Source organism: Protomyctophum bolini, assembly GCF_963924005.1.
Source record: "Protomyctophum bolini genome assembly, chromosome: 11".
Lineage (NCBI taxonomy): Eukaryota > Metazoa > Chordata > Actinopteri > Myctophiformes > Myctophidae > Protomyctophum > Protomyctophum bolini.
In genome coordinates this window covers 22,301,851-22,325,050 of record NC_137872.1, presented here as the reverse complement: position 1 = coordinate 22,325,050, position 23,200 = coordinate 22,301,851, and the positions used below count along the sequence as shown (strand labels likewise).

The 23,200-nt window shown below is 44.0% G+C and overlaps 4 protein-coding genes across 5 annotated transcripts in view; 2 read left to right on the top strand and 2 right to left on the bottom strand.

Annotated features, from left to right (window-relative positions):
• The window catches only part of rhbdf1a (rhomboid 5 homolog 1a), a 53,985-nt gene extending 47,469 nt beyond the window's left edge, over positions 1 to 6,516 (top strand). Inside the window, exons 14-19 of one of the 2 annotated variants that reach the window (XM_080777086.1) lie at positions 99 to 162; positions 261 to 355; positions 791 to 866; positions 1,306 to 1,406; positions 3,329 to 3,482; positions 4,907 to 6,516. In XM_080777086.1, the coding sequence (XP_080633212.1) occupies positions 99 to 162; positions 261 to 355; positions 791 to 866; positions 1,306 to 1,406; positions 3,329 to 3,482; positions 4,907 to 5,326 (910 nt within the window). In that variant the 3' untranslated portion in view covers positions 5,327 to 6,516. The remainder of the gene's footprint in view (positions 1 to 98; positions 163 to 260; positions 356 to 790; positions 867 to 1,305; positions 1,407 to 3,328; positions 3,483 to 4,906) is intronic. The other variant, XM_080777087.1, reaches the window with a different exon arrangement.
• A 2,354-nt stretch (positions 6,517 to 8,870) lies between these two features.
• aanat2 (arylalkylamine N-acetyltransferase 2) lies at positions 8,871 to 10,582 on the bottom strand (the record flags this gene model as incomplete). The annotated part of the gene is made up of 3 exons (XM_080776407.1): positions 8,871 to 9,179; positions 9,334 to 9,488; positions 10,396 to 10,582. 3 exons carry the CDS (start codon positions 10,580 to 10,582, stop codon positions 8,871 to 8,873), a joined length of 651 nt encoding a protein of 216 aa, XP_080632533.1.
• Positions 10,583 to 17,985: 7,403 nt separating this feature from the next.
• On the bottom strand, positions 17,986 to 19,080 carry LOC308324362 (tyrosine-protein phosphatase non-receptor type 1-like; the record flags this gene model as incomplete). The annotated part of the gene is made up of 2 exons (XM_080776406.1): positions 17,986 to 18,923; positions 19,071 to 19,080. The coding sequence occupies 2 exons, from the start codon at positions 19,078 to 19,080 to the stop codon at positions 17,986 to 17,988; spliced, it is 948 nt and encodes a 315-aa protein (XP_080632532.1).
• A 1,665-nt stretch (positions 19,081 to 20,745) lies between these two features.
• On the top strand, positions 20,746 to 22,161 carry LOC308324360 (CAAX prenyl protease 1 homolog; the record flags this gene model as incomplete). Its single annotated transcript, XM_080776402.1, has 1 exon — positions 20,746 to 22,161. The coding sequence occupies one exon, from the start codon at positions 20,746 to 20,748 to the stop codon at positions 22,159 to 22,161; it is 1,416 nt and encodes a 471-aa protein (XP_080632528.1).
• Between the last annotated feature and the right edge of the window lie 1,039 nt (positions 22,162 to 23,200).

The following is a 23,200-nucleotide window of genomic DNA, read 5'->3' as shown; positions in this document are numbered from 1 at the left end:
AAAAATCTGCACCACTGCATCTGAACCACTGCAGTAGTTTAGTCACAGAGTGACTGGTGTTTCATAATGTGTTATTAACTTTTGTCATCTGATGTCAGGATATGTCTTGAGCCTGCCTCAGTATCACCTCATGAATGGCCTGATGACATCACCAAATGGCCGGTGAGTAGAGGGGAAACCTGTGAATTATTAATACATACCATTAATATAGCACTTTGGCCTCAAGTAGTGAAGGTACTAGTGATTTGTTGTTCTTTCAGATTTGCACCCGATACAACACAGGGAACCACACTAACCTGCCTCACATAGACTGTACCATCACAGGCCGGCCCTGCTGCATTGGAACCAAAGGGAGGTGAGGAGAGTTCACGTGTAACTACATCAGGATATTTAACTTAGAAAAATGTTTATTCACTCTCATACTGTACAACTCAGGCATATATATATTCAACGAACCAAGGACAGGTGTTTTAAATGAGTCTAACATGGTTAAAATGGAGTTTGAAGTTACAGGAAAGGGGGTGTTTCTCATAAAATGAATATCAAATAGCTAAAGCCAGATCAGATGTTGAAATGACCCAGAAGTTCCAGAACATGTTTGAAAGTGAAATATCCCTTTAAGCCTAATTGATGCTCCTTTGTGTGACAAAAGAGTCTGATATACAAGCTAGCAACGCATCACATCAATGACGCATTGTGAGCTTGTAGATCGGGTATCTTTGGCTATTAAAGTATGTATGAATCGGGCTTCATCGTGCGATTATTTACTGTGGTTGTTTCATTCTTCGAGGTGCGAAATCACATCTCGGGAATATTGTGACTTCATGATGGGCTACTTTCACGAAGAGGCCACTCTCTGCTCTCAAGTAAGTCCCCTTTGTATTCCTCCTTTTCCTTTATTCTTGAAATTCTCTGGCCATTATTGAAGTCTTCAGCACACGGCCAGGGACAGTCTAGCTGTAGCTGAGTGGGTAGAGAGGCTGTCAGTGAAGTGTGCCTGTGCAAGTCACGTACTTAACCCCTAACTGGTCCCTGTGTGCCATATTAATAGCACCCACTGCGCCTCCTACTAGTTAGGATGGGATCGGTACATTCATCACAGGATGAATTTCCTGTATTTCAAAGAAGAGAAGCAATCTTTAGTATTGTACCTAAAGTAATTTATACCCTGTTTGATCTAAATGTTTTTAGCAACAAGATCACCTTGTCATTTCAAGTGCCGGGGTACAGCATGTATGCATGCAGATTCTGTGTGTAAAATCACCACATGCTGCCTTTCACGTGCCGTGCTGTGTCCCTCATCAGGTCCACTGCATGGATGACGTCTGTGGCCTGTTGCCTTTCCTCAACCCGGAGATTCCTGACCAGTTCTACAGGCTCTGGCTCTCACTCTTCCTTCATGCTGGGTAAGTGGCTGGCTGACCCACAGCTTTGCAAAGTGGATCCCTGTGCAGCCACTAAGGGGCGCCAGGAAGGCCAAATGGAAAGAAGATATAAAATTATAAAAAATAAAATATATTTTCTGAAATAATTAATTACCGGTAATTAATAATTAGTGATAGATGACACGTAGGGACACAACAAAATAATAATGGTTATGTCCATATGTGCTCAGAATTACTACTACATTACTATGCAGTGGTTTCCTCACTGCATGTTCATGCTGCCTCCTTTGAGTCGACGGGGCTAATTAAACAAAGTGCCCTCTCTGCATGCTCTCATTAGGAGTTTCACTCTCTGCATGCTCTCATTAGGACTTTCAACGAGATACAGTTTAGGTGGAACAGCCTCTTGATGACAGAGCCCTCACTGGTTGGCTGCTGACTCTGTTAGACAGGCGGATTAACGTCACAACATTCTGTGCTTGTTTACACACAGTGAAACATCCCCTGCGTTGAATTAACAGAATGACTCTTAACGGGTCCATTTGGTTACATTTTGTACACACTCAGAGTTACAATTTACAATTTACAATTTAGGCATTTAGCAGACGCTCTTAATCCAGAGCGATTTACATTAAGCAAGAACAAAAGCATGGGAATACATCACATAAAGACATTTATCATGAAACATGCATAGCTAAGAAAGTAACAGTGGAATATCTATAATGAAACTATACATATAAGCTATACATCTATACTACTATGCTACACATATGTACTATGACGTGCTATGACTACTAGAATTGCTATCTAAGGGGGTGGGGTAAGTGCTATGGGCCATGATGGAGTCTGAAAAGGTGGGTTTTCAGACTACGGCGGAAGATTGGGAGTGATGCTGCAGTTCTGACTGCAATGGGAAGTGCATTCCACAGTTTTGGAGCCAGAAGGGAGAAGAGTTTGGGACGTGTGGAGCGTTGTCCCGGCGTTTTTAGTGAGGGTACTTCCAGCTTCCCTGCGTTGGCTGATCTGAGTGAGCGGGAGGGTTTGTAGGGTTCGATCATACTTGCAAGATATGGGGGAGCCATACCTTTGGTTGCTTTGAATGCCAGCATCAGGGTTTTGTATTCTGTGCGGGCAGCGACCGGAATACAAAACCCTGATGCTGGCATTCAAAGCAGAGTTACAGTTACATGGATAAATTAACACTGAGGATTTTGACTGTGCCTACTCACTCACTCAGTCGCTCGCCCGCTCGCTCGCTCACTCACTCACTCACACACACACACACACACACACACACACACACACACACACACACACACACACACACACACACACACACGCACACACATACATCAAGGACTTGGGCTTGGGTCAACTCATCAGAGCAAGATCTTAAAGTGAGGAAGGCACTTGCCCTGGGGGCCCTGGATGGCATGGCCAGTGTCTGGAACTTCAACCTCCCTGTCAAACCAAACTCAGCTTCTTCTATGCAACGGTAGAGTCTGTTCTCCTATATGGCAGTGAATGCTGGACCCTGAAGCCAACCCTGCAGAAGTCTCTGGATGGGTGCTACGCCAGAATGCTGCATGCAGTACTTAACATTAGCAAGAGTACACATGGTACCAACAAGAATCTGTATGATGGAATGCCAAGGGTGAGCCAGAAAATAGCATACAGGAGAATGAGACTAGCAGGACACTGCCAAAGACACGAACCAACACATGGGCACCGGTCACGAGGACGTCCCACATATGTGGATGTACTCAAGAACGACACAGGAGCACAAAGCACCAACGAGCTGGCCAGATGTATGGAGAACATGGATGACTGGAAGCAACGATGGAGGTCTGAGGACGACCTACAGTAGAGAGAGAGAGAATCAGAGGAAGGATAAAATGCTGTACTAATCCGTTTTGTCCCGTTTCTTTGCATTTTCGACCCAGAATCCTCCACTGTTTTGTGTCGGTGGCGTTCCAGATGACCATCCTGAGAGACTTGGAGAAACTGGCAGGCTGGCTGCGCATCTCAATCATCTACATCCTCAGCGGCATCACTGGCAACCTCGCTTCCGCCATCTTCCTGCCCTACAGGGCGGAGGTAATCACTGCTCCATCACATATACAGTACCATCTTCCTGCCCTACAGGGCGGAGGTAATCACTGCTCCATCACATATACAGTACCGTTACTACCGTACCATCTTCCTGCCCTACAGGGCGGAGGTAATCACTGCTCCATCACATATACAGTACCATCTTCCTGCCCTACAGGGCGGAGGTAATCACTGCTCCATCACATTATACAGTACCATCTTCCTGCCCTACAGGGCGGAGGTAATCACTGCTCCATCACATATACAGTACCATCTTCCTGCCCTACAGGGCGGAGGTAATCACTGCTCCATCACATATACAGTACCATCTTCCTGCCCTACAGGGCGGAGGTAATCACTGCTCCATCACATATACAGTACCATCTTCCTGCCCTACAGGGTGGAGGTAATCACTGTGCATAATACAGTACCATCACATAATAGTACCCCATCATACTGTAGGGTCCATGCACCCTCTGTACAATGTACGATCAATAATTTAAAAAAAGCCCAAATGTACGATAATTTCGCCACATCACAACCGGCTTTTGGCTTTTCAAAATAGGCCAGGAAATAAGGAAATCTGACCATTGATCTGTACTTACTTGGAGGCATTAAAAACACTGCTTGTGTCTTTCCAGTCTGGTTTCAGGCTTTTATTTGTGTATGGTCCAGAAAGTTTCCAGCTTCCACACAGCATATGCGTAGGGAGTCCCACACAAGATTGTTTCTTACAATATATTTGCGTTTTTGTGAAATCACATACTGTACTGTAGTTACCGTGTGATTTCTCTTTTTTGGCTGTGTACGATAGTATTCTTTTAAATACGATAATTTTAAGCCTCCAGTATGATAATTCAACATTTTCCATCAGGCAACACTGGGTCCATGTATTGTACCACATATTACTGTAGGGTCCTCAATCCTCATCAAGGTTCAATTGTTTTTTTAACTCATTTTCTCCCCAATGTTTCTCTGCTTTTTCTTAACGATTTAAGCCCTTTACACATCTTAGTATGACAAATGGTAAAAATGGCCCATCTACAAGCTCACAATAATGCGACGCAGTGAGGGTGAGCGTGTCGATCTTCTAATTCTGCTATTAGAAAAAAGACAAATTTTGGCCAAAATACGGACACCAGGGTCAACATGGTTAACCCTTTTTTCAACTGTTAAATTATTATTTAACATACATTTCAAACATACCAAACATTCTACATTTCCCAAAAGTTAATTTAATTCAGTCTGACCAGGATCAGGGACAGGGTAAAACATATATCCCCATTGCATATCACTGGGTAAGGAAAATAATTATCTATCGATCTACAAGATTTTTCTTAAAGATTGTTTGATTGCAAAGAGGCTTGTATTTTAACCTTCTCGTGCGAGTTCTTTGGTTCACTGGTCTCTTGTCTCGCCCTCGTTCCCAGGTGGGCCCGGCTGGCTCTCAGTTCGGCATCCTGGCCTGTCTGTTCGTGGAGCTGATTCAGAGCTGGCAGATCCTGGCCCAGCCGTGGCGGGCCTTCATCAAGCTGCTCTGTGTGGTGCTCTTCCTCTTCGCGTTCGGCCTGCTGCCCTGGATCGACAACTTCGCCCACATCTGTGGCTTCATCTCTGGCTTCTTCCTGTCGTTCGCCTTCTTGCCCTACATCAGCTTCGGCCGCATGGACATGTACCGCAAGCGCTGTCAGATCATGGTCTTCCTGGTGGTGTTTGTGGGGCTCTTTGCGGGCCTCGCGGTGCTCTTCTATGTGTACCCCATCAAGTGCGAGTGGTGCGAGCTGATCACGTGCATCCCCTTCACGGACAAATTCTGCGAGAAGTACGACCTCAACGCTCACCTCCATTGAAGCTGGAACACATGGGAGGAGGAGGACATCAGGTACAGAGACGTGGTGGGACCCGACCGATGTCGTCAGCCGCTCGGTGTCCCATGTCTCTGCTATGGCCTCGTGTGGCCGGGAGGCAGCGGGAGGGCGGTTATTGCTCCCTTTCTCTGTGAACTGAAATATGCTTGTAATTCTATTTTTAACTCTGTCTGTATACTTAGATATGCCACACGATGTCACCCTTCATACTTCCTGTAATCACGTTCCTTACCCCCCCGATTATTGTTACTCCGTTACTGTGCAGTGAACCCAGGGTATGATGGCACTTCCACATCTTGTAAACCAGTGGTTCTCCAAAGTTGGGGTCCGTGGACCCATAGGGGTCCTTGATTTGGTTCCTGGGCAGTCCCCAGCTAAATGAATGATATTTGCAAACCAAATGGAACCCTTTTCACGTTTATAACTCTCTGAGTCCCCTTTTCCACCGGTTCTGTTCTTCTTTTTCCGGCCTAATATTGAACCAGTTCAGACTGTTTACACTGAAAATGAATTGGTTCAGAACCCTAAAAGTTGGTTCGGAGCTGGAACCAAAAAATGGCCACCGGTTCCGTGGAAGCACCAAGGTTCCAAGAACCTAGAATGGAACCAGTTCTAGAACCAAAGTTATTTTGGTGTACAAATTTCATTTGTACACTCTCAGAGTGATGGAGGCTCTGTGGCCTGATGCATACCAAACTGGTGATGCTTGAAAAGAATAATAATAATAATTGTTGAGAACCACGGTTATAAACACTCTCTTTCCCTGTGTGTGTGAGGCAGGGATTTAAGAAGCCAACACTGGCATTCACAACCCAGAAGTAGTTTTATTAGTTTTATAAGTATTATTATTATTGTTATTATTATTATTATTACCCTTATTATTATTATTATTATTATTATTCAGGCAACCTCATAAAGAACCAGGGACAAACAAAATCAAATATTAATACCTTTGGTGCCTTGTTGATAAATGTACCAACTACTGCCATATTTTTGTTACATTATGCTGAGCACTCAAATGTTTCCTTTATTTGTTTATTGCTTCTTAAGAAGTGATGATTGTTTTAAACGCGGTAGTGTTTTAGCTACCTGTCTACTCACATGTACCTGAATACAACAGTAAAAGAGAAAAGAATATCTATTACAGAGATTTGTCTGAACTTGTGTCTTTAAAATTGTATTTTATTTATTTTTTCCACAATGTTTTTCATCTTTTTTCATCTACAAGCTCATGTCATGAACACGGTTTGAGTGCCTTGAGATTTTTAGTTGATTTGGTTTGAAAACCCCTGACGAAGTGAATTTAGAGCCAATATTCTTTTTGTGTTTCACGACTCACAATCTCACAAAATACTACAAATCTCATTGTACTGTAGTTTGCACAAAATACAAATACTGTAAATGTGGGTAAATTCTTGAATGCACCAATCAGATGTATGCTACCTACGAATCTGACTTTTCAGTGTGTTTTGCCTCGGATGGGCATGCTTTTAAGGTTAGATTTAGACTTCTGTGAGGTTACGGTTAGGCGTAGGCATAGTGTTAATAATACTAGGCCAAACCCCATGGAAAGAAGCAGTCCCTGGTACCTACAGCTAACCAGAGGAAGCAGTCCCTGGTACCTACGTACAGCCAACCAGAGGAAGACGGTCCCTGGTACCTTCAGTCAACTAGAGGAAGACGGTCCCTGGTACCTACAGACACCCAGAGGAAGACGGTCCCTGGTACCTACAGACACCCAGAGGAAGACGGTCCCTGGTACCTACAGCCAACAAGAGGAAGACGGTCCCTGGTACCTACAGCTAACCAGAGGAAGCAGTCCCTGGTACCTACATACAGCCAACCAGAGGAAGACGGTCCCTGGTACCTACAGCCAACTAGAGGAAGACGGTCCCTGGTACCTACAGACACCCAGAGGAAGACGGTCCCTGGTACCTACAGCCAACAAGAGGAAGACGGTCCCTGGTACCTACAGCCAACAAGAGGAAGACGGTCCCTGGTACCTACAGCCAACAAGAGGAAGACGGTCCCTGGTACCTACAGACACCCAGAGGAAGACGGTCCCTGGTACCTACAGACACCCAGAGGAAGACGGTCCCTGGTACCTACAGACACCCAGAGGAAGACGGTCCCTGGTACCTACAGACAACTAGAGGAAGACGGTCCCTGGTACCTACAGCCAACTAGAGGAAGACGGTCCCTGGTACCTACAGCCAACCAGTAAAGTATAGATTCCCATTTATCAATATCACGATTAGGACAAAATCTTCAAGGTTGTAAATGTATATATTTAAAAAATATATATTAATGTTATATTATCATTAAACTGTGTTTAGTTGGGGGCCCACAGGTTGTTTTAATCCATTATCCTGCATGGTAATTTTGACCTGTACATTTTGCATCATACATTTCCCGCTGAAGCAATTTAAGTAGAAGCATCTTTAATGCCTCAATATCATCACAACTATCACATCAAGTAACAAATCACATGCAGTACAAAAAACACACAAGGCAAAGTCTATGATTTTTATCACACCTTTGTATATTTACGAGCTTTACAAAAATAGAATATTTACATCACAACTGGAATATTAATGCAGAAGTAGGATGGATATATAGTTTTTGTTCGAGAATGAACTCCATTGCAATAAAGTGAATAATTCTAAACTTAGCGCAGACGCTAATGGTAAAAGAAAGAAATGCTTTATTTACATCATAGGATCTGCAATACATATGGCTGATGCACATTTAGCTTGTCAACCGCCATGGAAATTCATCTGTTTGCTCTCTTGAAAACCTTTCTTGGTATGCTGTGAGGTCAGGCCGTCCCCATTCCTTTGTTGCCAGTGGATCCGGGATCTTGTGAGGTACCGACTTTTACCATCCCAGTCTGACACGGTTTCTGTCAGGTGTACAAACACTTAACATAGACGCTGTCTGTCTGTCTGTCTGACTGTCTGTCCGTCCTTCCATCTGTCTGCTGTGTGGGGCCAGTGCTACCCTGAGCAGGGGTCATCAATATGTCCGTACACAGACAAATGTGTCCGTGGCAAAGACTTGGTCTTTTTTTCTGTGGCAAATTTTCAGATTTTCTTTTTTACACACCATTATAATGTACTTATTTTGATCGTAAGACGCAATTACTGATTGTCAAGACACTTATTTACTACGACACTATGGCATATTAGGAGTCCAACTAGTACTAGTTGGTTCTCAACAGTTTTATTTGGAAGGAACCCCTTAACTCTGAGAGTGTACAAATGTACAAAGGGACCCTGTTGGTTCTATTTGTATACTCTCAGATACAGACCTGTTAATGGTCATTTAGGACTAGCTCGTTATGTGTTTCTGGTGATATGATAGTCCACTCATTTTGTATGTCCGTGGCAAAAATTTAATTTTGACAAAAATGTCCACCACAAGCCACCTGAGTTACAACAGTACTTGGACCGCTCTTTTTCCGTCTACACCAAATCCGTCTACCCCCCCCCCCCCCCCCCCCCAGAATAGGAATGGGTTCAGGTGGTTAACGCACGGAGCTGTTACGTCGTGCGTACGCCTGTCCACACAGCATGTACTCCATCTCCTGGAAGCACATGCTCTGCACGGAGATGGCCGAGGCACCCTTCTCCTTGAAGCCAGCTTTGAGGTAGAAGGGCACCAGGAACTCCTCGCAGATGAGCAGAGCCCTGCGGAGGCCGGGCACGCAGCGCAGGTACTGCAGGTAGCGCCACAGGAGGATGGAGCCCTTGCCTTGCTGTCGGCAGTGGCGGTGCACTGACAGCACATGGATGTGAACCGTGCCGCTTCCTGGGACATGCTGAGTCATGGCCTCCTGTGTTGGGACAAGTACAAAGAAACGTTAATGTCATTTCAATAGTCACCTCCTGTCTTACATGTTTTGTGGGGAAAATAGCTAGTCATAATTTTTGAAATGCAGTACACTTAAATTGCAACAGTCCTATTGTGTTTCAAATGAAGGCGCTTGCCTGAGAAAGCCTCTCTTTGTCCCAGCCCGAGCCAATGATGAAGGCGACCAACTGTCCCTCCTCGAACCAGCCTAGGGACAGCTCTGGGCACTGGCCCAGGAAGTTCAGGACTTCATCCAGAGTGAGTGGGCACTCTCCAGACACAGAGATAAATGCTGCGGGAGGGACAAGAAATGGTCAACAAAGACAAAGGTTGTCAGATGGACAGAATTATCAATAAATCAGTATCAATATAATTTATATTTAATATACCGGTATCCCATATTATAGGAATAATTATGTTCTGCTTCTTTTTTCCTTTCTTTTCTTTTTTAAACAGCACAGGGATAGTATTTAGTGTTCAGTATTGTAATACTGAATTTGGACTTATTTGGGGAAATCCTATCAGGTTCATCTAGTAACCGGCGATGAGTCAGAGGTAAACCATTTAATTTTTTTAATATGTGTTTTTTTGTGGCTTTTGCCTTTATTTCATTTTTTTATGGAGGGACAGACAGTAGGCTGACAGGAAATGGGGAGAGAGATGGGGGGGGAAGACATGCAACAAAGGCTGTCGGGATCGGGAGTCGAACCCACGGCACACTGCCAGACTGGATTACCAGCCAAGGTGCCTGAACCATTGAGCCACGGCCCATGCCGGTAAGCCATTTTTGTAGTAGATATTTAAAATGAATTAGAAAGAAATGTTTTCCATGATTCCACTACAAACTGTGTAAAATGGACCTGGTTCATGATACAGTGGTGGATAGGGATAGGGTCATAATCGTTTCTATGTTAAATTTTGTTTCAAACATTTTCCAAAAATAACATAAAAAGCTTACAATGCTTACAATTCATCTGCTATTTCTGCAAAAAAGTATAAAATTATTAAATGTCAGTAATTTCTTTGTATAAGTTTTAAGTTATTATATCTGCACCGTGCAATTTTTGTTAACGAAGCCTAAATATGATTCAATGTTCAGTGCGAAACACACAATGAAATCATCAATCGTAATTATTTGTGTGACAATTAATCGTCAACTTAAATCTGTGCTCGTGACAGACTTGGGGGTGGACACATACCTTCCCTCTCAATCTCGAACACGCTGATGGCGTCCTGCGGTGTGAGGTTCCTGTACTCGCTGGCGGGGAGCGTGTTCCGCCGCTGCCTGTGCCGAGCGCTGCTCACCCCTCCGCTCACCCCTCCGACGGGCGTCTTCAGGAAGAAGGGTTTGAGGAAGGGCAAGCTGCTAGTGAACTGTTCTGTCATACTGACTGAATAACCAGACAGCCTTTTTTCCACCCTTCTTCTTTTCTATCCGCTCTCTTTATTCGTATTATTTACCTATACCTGATGCTGGGTGAATAACTGAGGAGGTCAGAAAAAGGCTCAGGTCACTGCTATAGCGTGTGAATGACGATTTCCAGATCTCTCCGCTGGTTCCACTCCCTCGCACTGCACTCTAAAGTCAGTGTCGTGGTGCGGGAGAGATCCAGGCGACCGTGTCCTGCTCCTCTCGACCCTCCACTGCTCCTCCTCTTCGCCCTGCACTCTCATACCCTCCCTCCTCCTCCTCCGTCCTGATCTGGTCTCATAAAGTGGCCATCTCTAAAGTAGGATAACTGTGCACACGTGTCTCTTAAAGTCTCCAAATCCTCTGCTGCCTGAACACAAACAGAACTTTGCGTTGCTCATGTGTTTATCCCTATTTTATTTGTCTTACTCTTAAATAGTCCAAACTTCATAGTAGTTTTTTGTGCATGCACATTCCACAACCTGTGATTTGTTCAATAGCCGGGGGCCAAAAGCTCAAGGAATAGGGTTTATTCTGTGATGTCATGCCGTACTTTTTATTTGTGTTTTTTCTATTAATTTCGTCATTAATGTCCACAGAATGAGAGGCCTGCTCTGCCGGACCATAGACCACCATAGACCACAAATAATTCGGCCATAGCCACTTGCCCAAATGTGCTGACCTCATCACATTTGTGATGACGGCTATGGCCATTTTTAGGCCAAGGAGTGTTTTTCGTGCAAAACTAATGCTTGGAATGGATTCAGAATAATGAAAACCCCCTATAGTTTGACATGTCACAATTGCCACATGCTACTTAAAGCATGATGAAATTTGGAAAATGTTGCCTTATATTGGTGGTCTATGGTGCGGTATACAAAAATGGCCATAACTTTTTGCTCGTGCGTGTGTGCGTGTACAGCTAATCTCCGTACCGTTGGCCCGACCGATGCGAAACTCTGCACGCACACTCCCTGGATGCCAATGACTAACCTCTGCCCCAAATTCTTCAGAACAGCATGTTATAGCGCCACCATGAGGCAAATTTTTGCTAAACATTACGTACACATTTTAACCATACATCACGCAAATCAGTATACATATAGTCATGTGATCAACACGGATCTGTCCGATTTCCCATATTCCATCCCGATTGGCTAAGATTGCCTTCCAAAGCTTGCAGGATTAGTACGTTTCGAACAAAAAGCCACAAATCATGAACACATTGTGGGAGTTCCGTAAAATTATACATGCACATTCCCACTAGACAGAGGATGAAATGCCACTTAAATTACAAATGTAAGTTAATTTACCCACACATATACAGTACGTGTGTGTGTCTCACTCGAACACACCACAGTCATGGACAAACAACAACAACGTCACCTGGCGCTAGAGGTGAGGACCGAACTTCTATTTGGCTACGATTTAAAGTTTGCACGACTGGCCCGTTTAGAACAAAATGGCTCAAATCATGAACAAAGTGTGCGATTTCCGTGAAATTACGCATGCACATTCCCACTACGCAGAGGAAGAAATGCCACTTAAATGTTTTCACATCATCCTCATGGTGGGGCTATAACAGGCCAAATCATGTTTTACTTGCAACTGCACCGATCTGTGTACAACTTTGTATACGCACTCACTAGAGGCCAAGGAAAAACTTTGCCCTATATTTTTCACATCTGCCTGTTATAGCGCCACTATGAGACCGATTTTTGCAAAACACATTATAATCAATAAACTATAGGCTACTATATAAAACCTGGTCAAACACTGACCAAAATCATGTCAAACATATGCCTCAATTCCTACAATTCCAAGTGTGTGTGTGTGTGTGTGTGTGTGTGTGTGTGTGTGTGTGTGTGTGTGTGTGTGTGTGTGTGTGTGTGTGTGTGTGTGTGTGTGTGTGTGTGTGTGTGTGTGCTTCTTTCGTCACAGTTCACAGAGGAGATTGTGTGCACATCTTGTACCTGTATTTAGGCCAGCTAGGTTCTGAAGGAGAAGAAGGTAAAAACATCCGCACACTGCTTTAAAGCTCCAAAAACGTCTTTTTGTTTATAGGTCTTAATTCATCAGGCAAATAGATGAAGACTATAAGACCATGCATTTAAGCACATGCATTCAGGCACATGTATTTAGGCACATGCATTCAGGCACATGTATTTAGGCACATGCATCTATAGGCACATGCACTGATCATGTGCTCCCGGACGGTGGGTGTGAGGGAGTGTATGTGTGCCTGGCCCTGGATGTGGTGACACGCGTATTTTAGCAGACCAAGGGCATGTGGGCCTTAAGTGAGCGACAGCCAGAGTGGGGGAGATTTGTTGGCTCAAAGAGGTTTATCGCTGGTTAATTAAATGAGAAAGCACTCGCTCTGAATGGCCTGAGGTAAACCTGTTTATGCTGACCTGTTCGACAATCAAGGCTCGATCTTACGCTGATGATTTTGACGGATCTGAAGATTTCTATAGTTTGATATTGGTCTCATCTGTCATAGTAATATGTATTACTGTATGCTTCTGTTTTTTTATAACATCAAATTCTGTCACTTTCTGCTGCCAGTCTGAAGTCTCAACAAGTAAGAACTGGCCGTCGACTGACTCGACTGTCCCTTATATGGCACACAGAAACACCTGAACTTTTATGTAACAAACCATACACACATACACACGCCTTTGAGCGGCGTGGTTGTGATATCAATAGTTCATTACGTTGATTTTCCATTTTTCGTTGATTCCATTTCCAAATCATGTCATTCATGAGTCATGACACGGTTTCAAATGACGAACTTTCTGTTTCCTTTATTATTTTAGGTAACCACTTAGCGTTCATTCTCTGAAGGATTGGCTTTTAACCCCGTTTGAACAAAATTGCACAAACTATCAAAACCATCATCATGACTTGGGGAGGTATGTGAAAAAGAAGGTATAAGACTACAACGTCATTTTCGCTATATGCAATTCCAGCCGGCTGGACAGCTTATGAAGAAGCACTATTCCTGAACAAAATAGGAAAATAAAAGATATCACACATTGTTTTCTTCTGTGTTGCTTTTCGATGTGTAAAGTACACTGCGTAAGTTTATAGATAGAGGTATTGAAAGAGCACAAAGTACGTTTCTGAACGTGCAAAGTATCGCAAGACTGTCCCCCGTTTCCTGTCTGGCAACCAAATCTCGCAATACCTCAGAGACAGAAACGATACCGGCTGCTGTTTAGATCCTCAATAAAATGATGTAGGCCTACTGTGCACATTGAAGAGCAAGTGATTAGAAAACAACCTGTGATGTGTTCTTTTATATTCCTGAACCGGGTCTCTTGCATTAAAGCCATTTATACAGTATAACAGTCTCTACCTCCATTGACATTTTCAGTTGCTTTAAGTATCTTGAAAATTTGAATACTTGCAATGTTGCTTGTCTTTGTGCTCATAAACGAAGGGATAACTTACAAAATAACACTTCTACGCTACTATGTGAAAAGTTTGTGCTATTGCCATTAATAATGCATTGGGACTGGGAGCTTAAAGTTAAATAATAACTACAAAACAAACTACCTCCCCCTGGCCAGCCTGATGGAGGGGAAAGGATAGCATAGCGTGTGTTCCTTACACACGCTATGTCCAGCCGGGGAAACTCTACCCTGTCAGGTGAAAGGAAGCAGTTGCCATTGACAATGCATTGGGCAGTAAAGGTAAAATATTTGAACATGAAACCTTTTTGCCACGAGTTAGATTATTAAACCGCTAGCCTACCTCTCAGGCACTCACGATTTGTCTTTTACTGATTTTGACTTTTGAGTTGTTGAAAGAAACATGTTGACCAATGTTGTGTTGAAAAGTCCTCCTTCATGGCACAAAATAAATTTAAATGGGCCTCCGTGGACAAATGCATTTGGGTTCTAAATTAGCTCATACTGTATATTCCTCATGGAAGCTACAGTACATGCTTTCAGTGACCTATCTATCTAATTTTAGTTCTAGCAATGTATGTGAGTGATCTGTAATGGATGGCAGACACTATAGCCACCATCACAGATGAGCTGTCACAGAAGACTTTGTGGGGTTGCAAGATACCTCAGTGTTGGTAGCAGATTAAGCTGTCTGGCTCCGTGTATAAGCTCACCCACTGACCTCACTAGCTCAAAGCACCATAGACACCAATCGCATTTGCTGGACACACACACACACACACACACACACACACACGCGCAAAAATGTACAAACAAGACAAAAAAAGACATGAAAATCATGAAAAACGACAACATACTAAAAATACGTCATGCTTTTCCACTATAAAAAGATGAAAATCATGATTTTCGACAACATACTATACTTACTCTATGTTGATTTTCATAATGTAATCATGAAAACCATGCAAAACTATATTGTTTTTCATGATTTTCATCATAGGAAATCATGAAAAACTGAATGATAGTCGGTTGTTGTCACACCATCAGAGATGTCCGCCTACCGATACGATACGCCTGGCCTGGACATTACTGAAAGGTAAGCAAGAACACTGGTGAGAACACAAAGCTACACGCACTGCTTTAGAAACCAATCATGTCACCACCCCATTGAGTGTTTACTTTAGAGACTCACTGGTAATTTTCCAGGTGCTGGAGCTCACAAACAACCTCTTCCTCTTGGGGAAACAAAGGGGTGACTTGCATTTTAAATTTGTTTATGTCCAGTGGTGTCACTTGGGTATGGCAAGCTATATGGCAGCTGCCATACCATATGGCTCCAAGGGAAAAATTAAATATTAAAATGAAGGGAAAAATTTAGGAAAATATGAAAAAATAGGCAAATAACCGCACATAACTGCAAAATTGGAGGAAAATAGGCCAAAAAAGAAGCAAATAACTGCACGTAATGGTTTGAGCATAAATCAACACTCTGATATAACATGAGAGAACAGGACCCGGTCGCCCACATCGGCAATCGGCACTACAACTTTTTGGTTATAGGCCTATTTTTATTTCAGTCCATATCTAGATACCACGTCCCACAAGAGAAAATCAACACTGGCGAACATTGTAAACAAAGCTAATTTAGGACTGAAGAGGCCAGAGGGGAAGGCATTATGCCAGTGTTTTGGAGTAAACCAGGTTTCCATCTCTCGATTACAGCTAGTTTTGTCCTCCTCACCTTCCTCTTCTTGTTGTGAGTTTCAGGCACAGTTTAATGAAAACAGATTTTACAAGGATGGGGACGTTGTTCTGGGTGGTCTGTTTCAGATCCACCACATCCCTTTCTTCCCCAAGCTCACTTTTTCCTCAGCAGCCCACCTGCACTGGGTGAGTATCACACATACATTAGCAAGCAGGAGAACAGGGAACAGTTCTATAGATGATGTTGTATATTTGTACGTCTCTAAATGTTATGATGAATTGAACATGGTGGACCCTAATTGTAAACAAGTGTAATGCTTTATGGTGTCGTCCACAGTTATGTATAGTTTTGTATTGAGTTGAGTGCTTGAAATGTACTGTAATTCTCCAATCTGTTATGATGTATACTTCTTCATCTTTTTGAGAAAGATGAAAATAAAAATCAATAAGTTTTACACCTTTTGCAGGTCAGTTATGCTACCTGCTCCTGTCTGAGTGGCCGGAATCGGTCCCCCTCCTTCTTTAGGACAATCCCAAGCGATGCCTTCCAGGTGAACTGCTATAGATACAATATGTTGGTATCAAGTAGTTCACACGATTGACAAATACCTCCCTCTAGTGAATGTAATTTATAATGCCTATTACCTCTCATTAGCTTGTGTGCGTTCCTACGGGAGCTGAAGGTCTTCATTGTCCGTGTCAAAAGACAATGATTAGGCCTTGTCCTTTGTGGAATCTGTGTAGGAGATTCATCAGCATGTGAATAATGTAGCCTAATAATGTCTTATTACATTATTCATCCAAGGTGCAAGCTCTACTCCAGATTATGAAGCGGTTTGGGTGGACCTGGGTTCGATTGCTGATTATTGATAATGACTATGGACACAATGCTGCCAGATCCTTTCAGACTGAGCTGGACCGGTCTGGGTTGGCGAGTCTAGCCTATGTGGATGTTGTGTCCATGGACAGTGACCCAGCTGAATGTGGATATTGTGTCCATGGACAGTGACCCAGCTGAATGTGGATGTTGTGTCCATGGACAGTGACCCAGCTGAATGTGGATGTTGTGTCCATGGACAGTGACCCAGCTGAATGTGGATGTTGTGTCCATGGACATTGACCCAGCTGAATGTGGATGTTGTGTCCATGGACAGTGACCCAGCTGAATGTGGATGTTGTGTCCATGGACAGTGACCCAGCTGAATGTGGATGTTGTGTCCATGGACAGTGACCCAGCTGAATGTGGATGTTGTGTCCATGGACATTGACCCAGCTGAATGTGGATGTTGTGTCCATGGACAGTGACCCAGCTGAATGTGGATGTTGTGTCCATGGACAGTGACCCAGCTGAATGTGGATGTTGTGTCCATGGACAGTGACCCAGCTGAATGTGGATGTTGTGTCCATGGACAGTGACCCAGCTGAATGTGGATGTTGTGTCCATGGACAGTGACCCAGCTGAATGTGGATGTTGTGTCCATGGACAGTGACCCAGCTGAATGTGGATGTTGTGTCCATGGACAGTGACCCAGCTGAATGTGGATGTTGTGTCCATGGACAGTGACCCAGCTGAATGTGGATGTTGTGTCCATGGACAGTGACCCAGCTGAATGTGGATGTTGTGTCCATGGACATTGACCCAGCTGAATGTGGATGTTGTGTCCATGGACAGTGACCCAGCTGAATGTGGATGTTGTGTCCATGGACAGTGACCCAGCTGAATGTGGATGTTGTGTCCATGGACAGTGACCCAGCTGAATGTGGATGTTGTATCCATGGACATTGACCCAGCTGAATGTGGATGTTGTGTCCATGGACAGTGACCCAGCTGAACTTCAGAGGCTTGTCACTGTGATGAAGAAATACACAGCTCGTGCATTTCTTCTCTACGTTCAACAATTTAGTTCTTATTTTTCTTAGGCTTTTTATTTGGTCTCTGTACTTCTCTGCCCAATAAGCAAACACATAATATCACCATTCATGAACCTCACTCCTTCCTTCACTCCTTCACGCATCCGCCTGGTTGACGGCAGACTGCTGGGCGAGCGCTGGCGCTTTGGCATGGGGGGCATTAGCTATACCTATAGGTTGTCTCCATATATGGAGCAGTCTGACGTGGCATTGTGAAATCCATCTAGACCGTGGTCAAAAAATGATGATGAAGTGAACAGAGTTGTCGTAATTAACTCTCTCATCTACACGACTCTGATGGAAACAATGTGTGTGCGATTTCAGAACCATGGACAGCGATTAGCCTGTCAACAATGTACGGTGGAGGTGTTGGTGGAGGAGGCAGATTGATCTGGCTTGATGTCGTTGTGTTTGAGCATCACTTTCTGCTGTGTTGTGTCTTTCAGGGTAGACTTGGCTCCCTCTATGACAGCCATATAGGAGAAGCGGAGCTGCTCTGGGGTCTGGACCAAGCCCATGCGATACTTCCTCATGTCCAGTAGGACTCTCTGGATGTCAACTGATGATAGGTCCTTCTTCTTGTCCATCAGAACCAGGCAGGCATCCACCAGAGAGAAGGTCCCAGAGCGTCCTATCCCAGCACTGCAGTGTACCACAGACGGCCCGTGTTCTGGACCTAAGGAACCCGACTCCCGCACCCTGAAGAGGAAGCTGAGGAAGGAGGCAGGGGATTCTGGGACGCCCATGTCAGGCCATGCGATATAATGAAAGTGGTAGATCTCCCTGCACTCCCCTGTCTTTGAGTTTTGCAGTTCTAGTACTCGCACGGTGTAATTGGACATGTCCTCCTCTGACACAAGTCTCACGGCAAATCCTGTGTCTGTGAACACCACTTGTTTCTCTTTTGTGGTGGGCCAATACTGGGCACATGCTTCACTTCCTCTTTCAGTGACTCGGTTGAGCATTATAACTGCTCTGGAACGTTGCTCCCAGACCATTTGCCAGAAGTGTCCACATGTGTTCCTCAAAGGACCCTGAGATATAATGTAAGCCATTTCAGCTTCCTCCACCATGACTAAATTTGCATTGATGAAGTCATTTTCACTGTCTTCAAGTTTTACCCGACTGTGATCATATGGGCTGTAATCCCTGTATCGGTTCAACTCACGATTCCATGGCATCCTTGCCACTCTGTAGGAGTGATATTCACTGTCTTGGTTTTGGATTGTTTTGAAAAGGTTTTGCCACTGTCCTGACGACTCTATTTCAGTGAATTCCTTCTGCACTGTATTGTATGAGTGCCTTTGTATTGTATTGCATAATGTGCGGACACCTACTAGATAAAGTGTTGTACACTTTTCAGATTGTTGTTCAATGATAGTCATTGAAATAGGATAGACTGTCCTTGTAATTGCATTCCGATTGTGTGGACCTTTTGCCATTCTGAAGGGATATTCTCTGACTTCTATTGTGTACAATGCTCTCGGACACCTGGTGTTCTGCCCTCGGACACCTGCTTGATAAAGTGATTGCAACGATGTTCGCAAAGATATTCGTCTGACAGCCATGGAAACAGACATTTCCGTTATAGTCAGTTATCTCTAATCCCCAGAGATTCCTGACACGAGGTTAGGAAGAGAGGGCCCAGACGGAGACTCACAGACACAGGAGCAGTAACACCTCGGATAAGAATTCTGAGCTTTCACAACATGCATCATAGATTTACAATTCTTTCACAAGTCGAGTGGTCCGTTAAATTGGCTCTGATGATGTCATTCTCTGACGTCACAAAGAGTTAGCATGTTTCACTCATGCAATGACCTGCCCGACGTGTCACTGTCAAGCTGATAACATGGTGCTTTATCTGTCCTACTATAACCCGGAAAGCCTATACGTTGTTATACCTTTAACATCAGGAAAGCATCTGTGTCATTTTTGTTTGCAACAGGAATAGTATAGAATAGATTGTTTTCCTTTTTAGGGGAGGCACTGCTAGCTCCTCCAACGCCTGGCTTTCGGAATGACATCACATGGCAGGCACGTCTATAGACCATTTGATGGGCGCTATAGCCCCTCCAATGCATGCTTTTGAAAAAGTCATATGGCAGAAGTCTATGAACTTTTCACATTGACGACATCATGTGTGGCCGATATAAATACAGTTCATACAAGTGTGAGTTTTTAATGTTTGTTTAGAGCACAAACATAGAGTACGATGTTAGCTTAAAGAAGTGAGGCGCCCCTCACTTCACACAAGTGTGATTTTTATTTATTTGAATAAAATCACACTCGTGTGATGTGAGGGGTGCCTCAACATACTCCATAGTCCATATAGACTTGGCTGCCACATGACGTCATGCGTGGGTGCTGTTGTTTTAGTCCATATAGACTTGGCTGACATACCGTATGATGAAATTTCTAAAAGGCAGACATTGAGGTGCCCCTCAAAAATAGATGTTTTTGTGCGACCCTCACTTAGGTTAGGATTTAGAAGGCGTTTTAAAATAAGGTCTGAATGGGATAAATATGCAAAAGTCTGCGTGAGTGTACGTGAGTGTACATCAGCCTTCCGTGAATCTCGAACAGCCCGACAGAGATTGACTTCAAACTCATGACCAGACGGAATGCAGCTGGATCGGCGGTTGTCAAGAACTGCCAGGCCGACCAATATTCACACACAGTATAGGCATATTTGATATCCGGTTGTCCAGAACGCCGATCCAGCTAATATGCCCACAGAACATCATATATGGCCATCATCTCCATATGGCCACAAGCCAGACACAGGCAGACTAGACACAGGCAGACAGACAATGTGCACGCACGCAGGCCAATTGGGCTGAAGCCTTGCCCTAATATGGAGTCATATCATACAATGTACATGCCATAGAGGACTGATGTCATAGTCTGGAAACATAAAGTCTGCAAAGACGAAATGGGAACTGGGAACTGTGACAAAGTTCAGGATTTCTGTTAGTGTGTCTATCAAGTGTGCAGTCGACAATACTTTACTTAGGCCTACTCAAGTGGGAAAGCTCAAAAAGCAGTCAAGCTAGCTAGCCAGCAAACCCAGATTAGATAACACAGGTGCTGGAAATAGGAACAAGATGATTGGAACTATACGTGGCCTACCAGTGGAGAAACTAATATTGTATTCAGTGCTGGGGTTTTCGTGGACCATATACCTTTGGGAGGCATACCTTGCATACAGACAGAGAAGGATCTACAGGACAGTTATACGCGTTCCCCAGGAGCTGGGGAAGATCGTGGACGATGACACATTTGAGAGGTCACGGTTGTACCAGCTGGACAAGAGCAACTTCAGTTTTTGGTCTGGACTCTACTCTGAGACTGAAGGAACGCTGATTCTACTCCTTGGTGGAATCCCTCTACTGTGGGGTGTGGCTGGTTCTGTGACGGCTCACTTTGGATTTGATCCTAATGATGAGATCACCCAGTCCCTTGTGTTTCTGACCCTGGCCACCCTTTTCAGTGCCACAAGTGGCCTTCCATGGAGCCTTTACAGCACATTTGTCATTGAGGAGAAGCATGGCTTCAATCAGCAGACAATGGGTTTCTTCCTGAAAGATGCTGTGAGGAAGTTTGTTGTCACACAGTGTATCCTGCTGCCTGTGACAGCCCTGCTGCTCTACATCATCAAAATCGGGGGAAACTACTTCTTTATCTATGCCTGGCTCTTTACCCTGTGTGTTTCCCTGATCATTGTAACCATCTATGCTGACTACATTGCTCCTCTCTTTGATAAATTCACTGCACTGCCAGATGGGGAACTGAAAACAGAGATCGAAAACATGGCCAGGTCTATTGACTTCCCGCTTGCCAAGATTTATGTAGTGGAAGGTTCCAAGCGTTCGTCACACAGCAATGCCTACTTTTATGGCTTCTTCAAGAATAAACGCATTGTGCTTTTTGACACCCTCCTGGACGATTACTCCCCTCTGAATAAGTCTGGAGATGCACCCCACCCAGAGCAGACAGAGGCTCACAACAAACCCAGCAGCCAGCCCAAAGCCAAGCCAAATAACAAAAAGCAAGGCTGCAACGATGCTGAGGTCCTTGCAGTTCTGGCTCATGAGCTGGGACACTGGAAGCTTGGCCATACTGTCAAGAATATTGTCATCAGTCAGATGGATTCCTTTCTGGGCTTCGTCCTCTTCGCTGCTCTGATTGGACGGAAGGACCTGTTCCTAGCCTTTGGCTTCCATGACAGCCAGCCCACCTTAATTGGCTTACTGATAATCTTCCAGTTCATTTTCTCACCTTACAATGAGCTCCTGTCATTTTGTCTGACGGTCTTAAGCCGCAGATTTGAGTTCCAGGCAGATGCTTTCGCACGGGCCATGGGCAAAACCTCTGATCTCTGTTCTGCCCTCATTAAGCTTAACAAGGACAACTTGGTGTTCCCTGTGTCTGACTGGACATTTTCCATGTGGCACTATTCCCACCCTCCTCTCTTGGAACGCCTCAGAGCACTGGCTCTAGGTAGAACTGGGTCAGAATAGTTGGGTCAATTACAGTAGACCTCCTCCTTCTTATGGCACAAGGAATGGGACTGAATCAGTCGAGTTACTTAGCTACTGTCAAATATAAAATGGTCTTGGTCCCAATCTGTAATACATTATGTAAAAACATTTAACATATTATGCTTTTTAAGGGGCACTAGTCCCTCCAATACGCTTTTGAGGATTATGTCATATGGCAGCCAGGTCTATGGTTTGTTTAGAGCACTACATGACAACGTAAGACATCATGTTGCCAATATAAATACAGTGGGGCCACCAGTTGATATTAACCTGTGGGCTGCATTAAGTGAAGGTGGGGGCCTTCACTTAATAATTTTTATTTTTTGTGCCATCACAGTTCTTGAAAGTTGAAAGCAATAGTGCGCAACGCACTAGAGAGCCTAAACAGCAAGTAATTTCTGCCTGGGCCTGAGTTATAAGACACATGCAATCTAATACATTTCTGGTGTGAAATTGGCCGTAACTATATAACTATTAAGCCTATGCAGGAATGACATTTTAGAGGTCTGACAAAAAAAATACTTAAAAACTGGAAAACGTTAATAAAGAGAATAGCCTATATGCAAGTGTAGCACCCAGCCAAGACCAGCTGGCTTTGCGCTTTGGTGCACACTCTTTTCATACATGTCAGCCCTATATATGTACATTGTGAGCTTGTAGATCTGACATTTTCAAATCATTTGTTTATACGTTTGTTTGAAAACTTCAAATGAGACATTCTGCATGAGTACTTTTAATTGTGGTAGGCTACTTTAAGTACAGTTTGATGCCAATACTTTTGAATTCCGGACTTTTAATTAGAGTATTTTTATATTACAGTATTGATACTTTTACTAATAAAACATTTGACTACTTTTCCTACCACTGCTGAAATTCCCCTGGTGGCTGGCTGTTTTAAAAGCCCTGTTGACTTTTCCCAGGGGAATGTGTTACCTCCATATGGCCTCTAGATGGCAGTGATGTACCAAGATAAATAAACCCAGCAAACCATAAGACCCCGGAAGCAGAAAGCCCCGGC